We start from the raw sequence: 11,715 nt of genomic DNA, 5'->3' as shown, positions 1-11,715 counted from the left end.
ACAGTCATCTCTCCATAAAAACCACTGGGAACAACCTCCAGGCATTTCAGCAACTGGTAAAAGTTGCTGATCTGCTCTGAAGGGCAGCAGATTTCTGTCACCTCTTCCAACATATCCCCTGCAACTCAGAAATAAGCAAGAAGGTGCCTGTACCACATGCACTCTCTTTCCCCAGTCTCCTTTCCCACAGACAATACGAGAGGAAAATACCGTACAGGCAGGCAGAATTTGTATAATGCTTTATTACACTGCTGAAGACTTGGAATCAATTCTGGCAACAGCCTCTTTTCTGTTACTCTGATTGAGGAAGTCAATCGTACAGTGTTCTTACAAGGTCACTGTCCGACAGAGGGAAGCACACGAACTTTGGCAATACTGTCATTTGCAACTTTGTCCTGTTAAAAGGGTAATTCAAGCTGCAAAGTGTAATGCCATTAAAACCAGGTACCGGCCAGTTGCTTATTTATTTGCAAGTTCTGTTATTTTCCAATGGCAAAGAGCAGATTAAACATTTGAGTGATACTGCAGTCACGGACTTTAGGTGAAAGACAGTAGCACAGATACTCACAACAGACTAATATATAATTATAGCAAAGCTCTATTTGGTACAAAGTGGAAAAGTCAGAGCTCACATTCTGAGAACAGAACATGCTTATGTGATTGTAAAGAAATTGGTACCTGCAGCAAGAGGCAAGACAAGTCACCATGATCTCATGGAGGAGAGAAAGGGCATCAGTAAAAGCCATGTCTGCAATGGTATCTTTTATATTTCAGTCTTAACAGAAACCAACTTTATGACTTAAACTCCCTTTTAAAACAAACCTGATGATATTGTTATACTTTACGCAATGTCAACTAAGGATCTAACTTTACTACAAGTACATATCAGTCCTCCTGAATTCCCATGAAAGCGCTTGCAAACTGCATAGCTAGGTCAAAAGAATCACGCAATGTAAGGCTACCGCCAAATTGACCCTTTTATTGTATTTGGAAATACTGATCTCCAAAATAAAGCACTTTCAGGGTAACTAGAAAACATACTTTTTCCAAACCTGCAGTCTAGAAGTAAGTGGCAAGAGAGACATTTTAGAATGAGGTAAACATACTGCATAGGCTATATATTTAAATCCAAATTCCAAAAGTTATTTGGCTTAACCATGAAGTTATTTAAAATTGAACAGAAAGAAAAAACTATATACTTACAAAAATCTGAAAACAAATCCAGGTCGGCTCTAGCAGCAAGTTAGAAAATCACTCATTTACAACGAGCATTTCCTACTGTGCTTTTTTTTTTCTTTTTTCAAGTTAGCCAGACAAAAGCACAATTTGAAAAGAACTTTGCTGCTTTTTCCATGGAGCTATTCCTTCCAGAATACATGCTCAATCTCAGCTTGTGTCCTTCAGTTAATCTGACCCAAGACTGGTCCTGGACACACAATGTTACAACATACCAGTGAATACTGGCCTTCCAGCCCATGCTGCAGCTTTTCTTGCCCCAGCCTGCATTCTGAAGCAATGACAAAGCTTTATGACACAGGGTGTTCAGAATAGAGACTGGTGCTTAACAGAGTGTCATAAACCTCAATTATCTTTTAAAACCATTTGAAAACAAAGTTTTAATTAACAGTAGTGCCTTTTGTGAGTCTTGTATTTTTATTTAAAATGTGTTCTTGCAGGTTCGCCTTTTTTTAGTATTCCCTTGTATCAGTGCTTAGTTCCCAAAAATCACTCCTGTCAAGCAATGCAATTTCCTGAAAAGATAGTATCTTCCATCCTCACCACATTTTCAATAAACTCTGTAGAAGACAGTCAATGATCAGACTAAGATAAAGTGCATATATTCCTTTCTGATACAGGCAACAGAGTTGTGGACTGAAAAAATAAATCGTACTGAAAACCACACCAAAAAAAATATCGTACTGTGGCCATTTAGCACCTCACAATTAAGTTGCCTCACTGAGTACTACCCAAAAATACTTTTCTTCAAGTGTCTGTTAGCTTAAAAAAAAGGGAACTTATAACATTAAAAAATAATGGTTCCTTTTTAATTAGACTCTGAGAATCACGAATTTATGTAACCCTTGAAAGCTACGGCTCTACCAAGGCTGGCTTACTGCCTTGACAACTCGGAAGTAGTTTGTATTTTACCCTTTGGATCCAGGCTTCAAGCTTGCAAAAGCTTTGGAGTTCTTAAGGGAATGTGAAATTTCATTGAGAAAAGAAATAAAATGATAGTCCCTTTCTGACTTCTTGGACTCAAAAATAACTACAATGGTAAAGTGAGGTTCGGGGCGAGTCAGAAAGTATGTGCTTTGGACTTTGTCATCGTAGAAGTGAACAACCTTCTCCAAACTGTTGAGGTCAGAGGTTCTATCAGTCATAATCATGATTACATTGGGCCAGTGCATAACAGGTCTGTCACTGGGCAGAGACACCACTGCAGGGTATTGATCCACTCCTTTGGGTGCTTCCCTGTAAGAATGGGGATGATGATAACCATGTCCCTGAAAACTCTCTGATCCACGATTGTCAAAAATTAAGGAAACATTGACGGCATCATACTTCCGGATGAAGCTGGAAATTTTCCCAAAATAATCAGGATTTGTTTTAGCAGTCAAAGTTTTCATTTCAGATGCTGTTGTTTGTCGACTAAGGGCCTCATGAAAGTAAAAACTAAACTTGGCAAGGAGAATGTTCTTGAGCTTCATCAGCCAGAGGAAGAGGTGCGGAGGTTGTACAGCCTTCTGAGACTGCCCTCCAAACAGATGTTTCTTGGTCTCTCGCTGTTTCTCAAAAATTTGGCCCCAAGTCTGTAGTTTTGTGTGAGCACTGTGCAAGTTGACCAGGGATGGAAGGAACTTCCACTCTGAGATCTGAGCCTGAGCCTTTAAGAGATGTGCAAGCACATCTACCTCCAGCTGGAAACTGCTTTCAAGAGGACTGAGGATTGGATGATGAAATCTAGAAAACAACATTAGTTAAGACATGAGAACTGCTATACACAACAGTGAAATAATCAGATAGGATTTGTCAGTTCACAGACAGAAGACCAAACATTAAAACAGAGTAAAGTGTAAACCAGAAAATAATGTTAATTTAAAAAACAGTTCTTCTAACATAATTATGGCAAATATTTTAATGAACATACAGTACTTCACTTTTGACAACAACATGTCTAAGACCTTTATCTATCAAAGCAAGGGAATTCTATTTGATCAGTTCAAGAACAATCACTGTTCATCTTGATCCATGAACTACTATAACACCATTTCTCTTTAAATTCAAGTGGCTTTGTTCCAATTTAAAATCCCTTCTGATGGTAAAACACATCTTGATAGTTCTGGAATAGCAGTAAGACATTAAGTTAAATTAAAGGAGTTGCTACAAATTTGTTGTTTGTACAGTGGAGCTATAAGGAAGCCAAGCCTTTATTTTCTTTAAAAAAAACCACAATAGAATTGTGATGGAAAATTAGTCAATAGAACCATGATTAACTGTATTTACCGATAAGCCAGGTCTCAAACTTCAAACCTCGGTGAACTAAAAGCAATGAAAGGGAAAAAACACTTGGCAGGATTTCATCATATCATACTGAAGATGTTGTAACAACTAATTTCTCTTACTAAAAATTCAGGTCAAGATCAGCTCTCAATTTAACAAATGTTTTAAAAAACCCACCCCAAACTCACAACACTTCATCTACCAAGTAAAAGTACCACTGCACTTCTTATTCACAAGTGATCCTACCATTAGAACAAATCTCAATTAAATGGAATTTTATAGATCCATTCTATAGCTTTCTCACTTTATTTTTTCCTAAATGCCAGCAGAAAAAAAAAAGATCCAGCCTACCTCCCCTTCCCTTGATACTCAAATGACTTGTAAACTCATCAACATAATCAATAAATACATACTTAAACTGTGCAAAACTGTTCCAGTTACAGAAAGAATGAGTCTTCAGCAAACACAGAAGTGGCCTTTTTAGTAAATGCGTTCCCTAAAAGGCATTTAAGACTCTTTAAGAAATCTCCAGCAAAGAACGACCAATAGTTCAAAGACAAGACTTCACGAGGTTTCCATTTAAGATAGATTTATCCCCTCATTTCAGGAAAATATCCTGGGTCTTGTTTTTGTTTTAAAACAAAGAAGTTTATACTGAATTCTTCCAACCTTTAACAGCTCATCTTCACACAGAGTAAAAGCAACTCCATTATTCCCCTCAGCTCCCAGGACACAATACATAAAATCAATTTCAGAAATACTTGGTTCAAAACCAAAACCCTTAATTCCATTGTGGACCAGAGGAGAGAATGAGAATTTTAGGCTTTTCATCCTCTCTCCCTTCACTATTTTTTGACTTTCCATCAAGATCTTGCCAAAACATTAATTCTCAGGTTTGTGAAAATCGTCTGACAATTTTACCACTATTTTTAAGCATCTCTTTTTTTTTGGCAGCCACAATACATGTCTTGAAAGGATTTTCTACTCAGACACATGTCCAAATTTATTTGAAGAAAATGAAATTATTAATATCATAAATCAGTTTATGCACCATGTTCTGCAAACAGGCTAGGTTGACCAGCCACCTTCTGTACACAGTACATGTCAGCAACCATCACATTACCTGTTATACCAGATACAGTGATTACTGGCTACTTCAGTGGGCTGAGAAGTCCAGAGCATATTTACGTTTCTTTGAACAAGAATCAATTAGAAATAATATTCTGTTAACAGTCAACATTCTGTATTTCCAATGATTCTGGTATTCAGAGATTTGCTGCCACATATGTTAAAAAAAAGCATATACAACATTATTTGTTCCAGATAGTCCTATCAAGTGCTCACTTAGCAATGTGGCTTCAACACACTTGCAGTCAAACAAGGTTATCCTTCAGTCTTAAAAGCAATTAAAAAAATGTATGCTAATGCAGCACTGCCAAGTCTCCTGGATTAACATTATGATGAATAGCTTTAGATTTCTACTTTCTTCATGGCGCATACCTATCTTCATGTTTCACTGCACAGCAGAATTTGCTAAACCATTTTAATCCAAAAAACCACACCTCGGCCACAGCTGAGAAGCTTGATAAGGCTGCAGAGCAAACTAACAGGTAATGTACTCAGCACATCTGCTGTAATTAAGTTTCATAACACACAGAAGCATCTGACTGAGCTCAATATCACTTAAAACAGACAGGGATTTATAATATTTCAATAAACCAGAGTGTTAAGAACTTAAAACCACAGTGGAAAATTGATTTTTTTAGCTAATCATTCTCAAAAGCAGATGGATGCTAGAGTTTTGTTTTGCAGACTATGAAGAAGCCTCATTTTTCTTGAGCTTTTAACTTCCTTCCATGGAACACCCATGCATGCATGTATTTATGCTGACTAAAATGATGACACAAATGCTGACTAGATTAAAAACATTAAGACTTAAAAATAATTACATTAAAATAGGTTTAATAGTTACTTATTCATTTTGTACTAAGCTTTTAAAGGATCCTGCTTCTCGTGCTGTTTCAATTATTTCAGTTAAGAACCAACCCAAACCAACAGTTAAAAAAACCACAGAAAAAGTTATTTCTCCAGCTGTATTCTATAGAAAAACAGAAAAATGTCTAGTATTGGCTATGTTCAAGTCAGCAGTAAGTATCACCAAAACAGGTTTAAGCTGTTCAAAAGTTAATGATTTTTCAGATACGAACAATATGACTCTGTTGTTGACAGTCAATTAATTCTGCCATTCCTTTATCAGCAAGTAATTATTTGCTCTAAGTTATCTGAGCAGCTATTTTCAGATGTAAAGGACAGAAACCAAGGCCAGAACCTCTCTACAGAACAGATGCCCTGTCTGGCCCTAGCACAGTTGGCTAAAATAATGGCATACATCCTCAACTGCAACTGAAGAATATATTGACAGAGGAAAGAGACTGGGTAAGGACGAGTTAATTTGACCTTTCACCTGAGAGGGTCAACAGACTGTAAAACACAACGGGTTTCCAGACAGCACACATGAACATAACAGCCCCCAGAAACTCATCTGAGGAATCTAAAGGAAGCTACCATTATACCCACTTTTTCCAGAAATATTCTATATGTGACTGGGGAGAACCACACAGAAGCTACTTAATTAGCTCTAACAGCATCTTAGAAAGTCTCTATCTTAGAGATTTCTCATTAACCCAAAGCAAGATTGTCAGTTCTTTTCCCAGGGAGACACTGCTTATTTTTTTAAAGAGGTTATAACACTACCTTAGAAGCACAGACCTGTCACTGAAATTAATTTAAATGGCACATTTATTAGTAAAACATTTCATATATTACAGTCTCCAGTCACTTCATCAAAAGTATCAATTTTGTTTTTCAGACTGTTAATGGTGCTGTTGACTCGGGACATGGTCAGAATAGATGGCAATTGTTAGTGTACAACATAAATCAATTTAAAAAAAAAAAAAACCACACCACCAACTTACCTCCCTTTACTCTTTAATGTTTATCACATCAAGGAAAAAATATGTAAATTTCATGTTGTATTAGACTAACAGCCCTGATAGTCTACGGGTTCACAAAAAAATCACTAGTAAGATCATATACACTAGTTTTGATTTTCAAATCACAAAATTACATAGCAATTTTCCCAAGTTATTCCTAAAAAAAGGAGTCAGCTGCAGTGCTTCGATTTGGAGTATCAGAAAGCAGCACTGAATTATTTCTGCTAGATGTACACCTTAAAAATCATAACTGGGGAAAAAAACCCAACCAACCTACTTCAGCATATTCTCCCCAAACGTCATCTTAGACACTACTTCACTAACAAAAGATTTGAAAGAATTCAACTACATTTGAAAGTTAACTTCCTACAATGGCCACCTTCTTTTGCTTTAAAATAAGGAGGTAGAATCTAATCTGTTCTCTCTTTTTTTAAACTGCCATCACTTTGAAGGCTCATTTCTGTTAGATGTGAAATACCCACCCCAGAGTAACTTAGAAACATCCTGAGATTCTTGTAACAGGAACTATTAGATCTTAACTTCAAGAGGCCATAATGGCAGGGACCAAAGACTCAGAGGTGCTCCTTCTGCTGGCTCTAATACCTCTCAAAAGAAATGATGACAGAGCACTGTAAAACCCTACTAGGTAGACCAGATAGTTGTGGTGTAGCTTTTAGAATGAAGCAGACATATATTCTAGTATAAGAAGTAAAACTGTCACACAAATACCAGTTTCATTTATATATCAATTTTACTGAAGTTCATATGGAATTAAGTCTTGTTTCCTCTCCACTCCCAGTGAAAAAGCACAAGAAATCTTACACATAACAAAAATGATTCTTCCTCTTTGCTGAATGTGAACACATCTAATGTTAATTAAGGAACAGGAAAGATTACTCCTAGAGCATGATGACAGAAACACTCTCCCATTTTTATTCTTCTTCAGAGGAGTCATATTTTGAGACCACACATCTGATGCTGCTGACCAACATTAACTTCATGCACGAATTCATGCAAGGGGCTGTGCTGCTCAGCAGTCAAAGGACGGTAAAGTCTTTAGGCTTGCTTTGAACCTCAACATCATTTATCACAGATCAGGTGTCTGAATACTTACTGCCAGCAAATAAGCACTGACCTTGAGCTGTATTTCCTTAAGATGGATTCCAAAATGTTTACCAGTTCCTCAGAGTTAATGAACTTTTGGGTGCTGAGCGTGTACATTTTTTCATAGAAGTCAGCAATTTCCATCCGAGCCTGAACAAAAAAACAGAGCTGTTCAGACAGGTGAGAAAGCAGCTCTTCCAAGTGAGGAGCTGTTCCTCCTAGTGCATTGTGACCCGTCGCCACCACCTTCTTCAGCTCATTATGCAGAGATGTGTAGATGGTTCGGATGGAGTCCTTTCGGCTGAAGAATGACTGACCACCTGTTCAGATAAATATGGAGGTATTACCAAAATCCAGGGACAGAAAAGATACACAGCAATACTGGAAAATTGTACATAACTTTATATACAAGTGCTTAAATAATGCTTATTTTCCCCCAGGTGTTCCCAACTGTTGTTTGATCAACGTGTAATTTTTTTTTTGTAATCAGGAATTTCAGTATATTATTTTGCAAGTAACTGAATTTTGCATAGCATATACTCAGAAGCATTTCAGGTAATTTCATGCAAGTCAGACTTGTCCCAATTCATATCTCAGCAGCCAACAACTGCTGCAAACCTTCAACTCACTCACATCTGCCTTAGTTTTGGCATGACCTTTCAGAAAAGAAGGCTTTAGTTAAATTTGCTATTAGCCTGGCAATACTGTTATCTGCGTAAGTCAGAACAATCGAGTCATCAGGAAATTTTTAATAGCCTCCACTCCTATTAATAACTCTAGATCTTTTCAAGAGAATTCCCCTAATGATATCTGTTCAATCGTAAAGCACTCAAATTTGCAACACAAGCTTTAAATCGGAACTATGCGACATTTGTGTGTACAAACCTAATGTTTCCTGTCCCTACACAATCTTAACATAATCCAGAATTCAAATGGAAAACAATCACAGTTTATCTCAGTGAGACCACAGTGCAGATTAATCCATAACTAAAACTAGGCAGGGGAGGAAATCTGTGCTTATCAACCTGCTCAACACTATGAGGAATTTAAAAAAAGAAAAGACAGAAGTAGAGGGTCAAAGTGAAAAATACTTAACTTCAATGTTACCAAAAGACTGTACAAAGGTACTAACCTTATTTCATGATTTCTATGAACACATGCCCTTATGTGCCACTGTGGTACTCAACAGCTGCAGCAGAGCAAGGATCACAGGGACTAAATCTGCAGAACTTTGAGATTCCAAATTTAGGTTCCACTTTGAAACTGCTTATAAATGTTGTAATGGTGGATAGCCCTTTTCACATCCATTTTACGCATGTAATGTTCAAAAGCAACCTCAGCAACTTGAAGCAGGAAGGCAGAGAACTTGTTACGGTGAAACAGCTACCTTACTAAGACAAGAGTAGCCTCACAGGTCATGGGCAGAATGAAATATCATCTATTGCTGTTGTTCATTAAGTATATAAACAAACAAAACTCTGTCCCTTCCGCTGTCAATTTTATCCTTTCTACAAGCACCAAATTCACTTTTTAAAGTCTGCCTTACAGACTGAGTTTTGTCTGTAAAGATCTTCTATAGCATAGTTCCAATTTACCATTTAAACACCAAAGCAGAATTTTCTCGATGTTTTACTGCATTACACATCAGATGCATATCCCTTGATCTATTTTCCATGCCAGTCTGCAGTTCAAAGAGAAAATCGTCAGCTTTGCCCAGAGGGCAACATGACAGCTCATCCTGTGCCAGTTTGGGATTTTTCTGTTCATGTACAGAGAGAGCAAGAAGCAGCCAAGATTATGGCCCCGACTTCCTGAGACCCTGCAGAGTCTGCACCAATAACAATTCTTAGGAGGCTATCTCCAGCCCCAAGTCCTTACACATATCCATCTCTAATATTAGGCCCTAGAACTGTGACATGAAAAAGTCCTTTGGTCACCCCAGCGAGCTCACCTTTGCCAGAATCTCAGCCAGAGCATCCCAGTACAGAGGCACCTCTGGCTAAATACTGGGAAATGCAGGTAGGTAGCCCACCGGCCAAGAAAGAGACGCACCGATCTGCCAGCCACCTGCGCTCCCATTTATCCCTCGGGGGCAGCCCGAACGGCACGGCCGATTTCTCCTTGGGCCACGGACACTCGCTAACCTAGCCCCGGCGTTTCAAACGCACGAACACGCCCCTCGCCGAGGCCGGGGCACCAACAGATTTCCGCACAGGGCGACGGCAGCCACCCACTCCCCGCCGCGCCGCCGACGCCCGCGCAGCTAACGCCGGGGCAGGCCGCGAGCGGGCACGGGCCGCCGCGCCGCCAGCGCCGCCCTCTGGGGCGGGCGAGGGGCAGCCCGCAGAGGGGCGGGGGCGGGGGCCCGGGGGACTGGGGCCCGAGGGCCCGGAGACGGATCCCTGCCCGCGGGGCGCGAGGGGCGCGGCCGGGCGGTACCTAGCTTCTGGCCCAGGAAGGTCATGCTGTGGTAGGCCTTCTCGGCGGCGGCCAGGTGCGCCAGCCCGGCCAGCAGGGCCAGCCAGCTGGCCCCCGCGCTCTTGTTGGCCTCCCGCTCCTTCTCCACATTGTCCTTGGCCTTGTCGTAGGAGAAGATGCCCAGGTGGGAGAAGAAAGTCTCCAGCACGGCCTGTTCCACCGGCACCGGTGCGCCCAGCGGGATGGCCTCCCCCATCCCGCCCGGCGGTGCCGCCGCCTTCTCCGCAACGACGGCGGTTTCCGGGTCCGGCGCGGCGGCCGCGTGAGGGAAGCAGCAGGCGCCGCCCTACTCACGCGCCTGCCCTTGTCACGTGACAAGCGAGGCGGGGAGGCGGGAGCCCGCCAGGGTCACGTGACGGGCGGGGCCGCGGGCAGCTCGCTTGGCGGGCGGGAGGCGGCCGCGCGGGGAGCCGGCCCCAGGCAGCGCCGCAAGCCGCGCGGCGTTCCAGCGGCATCCCCGCTGCCGGCAGGCCCCAGGCCTGGAGGCTGCGAAGCCGGAGGACTAACCCAGGGAACCGCAGCCGCGGCCCGGCCGCGCCCGCACCGCGCCGCGATGCCCTCGGCTGCCCGCGCCGGCAGCGCTGCCGGTAACGAGCCCTCTCCCACCCTGCCGCGATGCTTTTTAGGAACCTTGGCCTGGTTTCAGCGGGGATAGAGTTAATTTTCTTCTTACTAGTTAGTACTCTTCTGTGTTTTGGCTGTAATGTGAGAACAATGTTAATCACCGCACTGAAGAGTTTAGTTGTTGCTGGGTGATGTTTATACTGAATCGAGGACTGTTAGTTCTTTGGGCCCTGCCAGCCAGAGGGCTGGGGGGAGGGGGGCACAGCCAGGACAGCTGACCCGAACTAGCCAAAGGGGTATTGCATACCATATGATGTCATGCTGAGTATATAAGCTGGGGGAAGAACAAGGAAGGGAGGGATATTTGGCACTATGGCATTTGTCTTCCCAAGTAACCATTAGCATGATGGAGCCTGGGGATGGCTGAACACCTGCCTGCAAGTGGGAAGTAGTGAATGAATTCCTTGTGTTCCTTGTTTAGCTTTGCTTGCGTGCACGGCTTTTGCTTTACCTATTAACCCTTGAATTTTACATTCCTTTCTGATTCTTCTCCCCATCCCTCTGGGTGAGGGGGAGCGAGCAAGTGGCTGCATGGTGCTTGGTTGCTGGCCAGGGTTAAACCATGACAAACCTGAAGCCCGTTGTCATGTGAAATTGTTCTTCTCAAGTTAAAAAGTTCCAAAATAAAAGGTCTTGCTGGTGACCCTATTCCTACCCTTTGGCATTACCGTGGTGGGACTGCCGCAGGGCCGTCCAGCCACTTTGCCATTACAGTTTCCCCTCCCTTGCAACTGGGAGATTGTAAATTGCTGAAATTAACCCCCTTTTTTTCAGACCAGATGTTCAATGTTCAGCCCAGATGAGCTCCCCGAAATGATTCACTGTGGAGGCAATGAGCTCAAAGCTCAGCTGCAGGGCCGCGAGGCTGTGGATGTAACTGGGGGCTGCTGGGGTAGCACTGACTGGTCCAACTCTTGTGGGCCACCCTCTTTACCCTAAGCAAGGCTCGCTTGAAATCAACAGGCAGTTCCTCTCAGGGCCGAGTTGCAGCTCTCTAGCTACCCCAAAACTAAAA

At 42.0% G+C, this 11,715-nt stretch overlaps 1 protein-coding gene across 2 annotated transcripts; it reads right to left on the bottom strand.

The window, feature by feature from the left end:
- Positions 1 to 224: 224 nt before the first annotated feature.
- On the bottom strand, positions 225 to 10,371 carry KICS2 (KICSTOR subunit 2). 2 transcript variants are annotated; one of them, XM_056340466.1, is made up of 4 exons: positions 10,038 to 10,371; positions 7,845 to 7,918; positions 7,630 to 7,766; positions 225 to 2,961 (listed from the first exon to the last, which is right to left on the bottom strand). In XM_056340466.1, exons 1-4 carry the CDS (start codon positions 10,270 to 10,272, stop codon positions 2,145 to 2,147), a joined length of 1,263 nt encoding a protein of 420 aa, XP_056196441.1. In that variant the 5' UTR covers positions 10,273 to 10,371; the 3' UTR covers positions 225 to 2,144. The 2 variants fall into 2 exon arrangements, with proteins under 2 accessions (XP_056196441.1, XP_056196440.1); XM_056340465.1 differs by having other exon boundaries at positions 7,630 to 7,918.
- Positions 10,372 to 11,715: the final 1,344 nt, after the last annotated feature.

The sequence above is a fragment of the Falco biarmicus genome, chromosome 5 (genome assembly GCF_023638135.1).
Source record: "Falco biarmicus isolate bFalBia1 chromosome 5, bFalBia1.pri, whole genome shotgun sequence".
Taxonomy (NCBI): Eukaryota; Metazoa; Chordata; class Aves; order Falconiformes; family Falconidae; genus Falco; species Falco biarmicus.
This window is presented reverse-complemented; position numbering and strand designations above follow the sequence as displayed.

Excerpts from the sequence above, each read along its gene's own strand:
- KICS2 (XM_056340465.1), bottom strand. The coding sequence starts at position 10,272 with ATGGGGGAGGCCATCCCGCTGGGCGCACCGGTGCCGGTGGAACAGGCC. Across the intron at positions 7,919-10,037 it reads CTTCCTGGGCCAGAAGCTAG|GTGGTCAGTCATTCTTCAGC; the intron begins GTACCGCCCGGC and ends TTATCTGAACAG. Across the intron at positions 2,962-7,629 it reads TTAAGGAAATACAGCTCAAG|ATTTCATCATCCAATCCTCA; the intron begins GTCAGTGCTTAT and ends GTTGTTTTCTAG.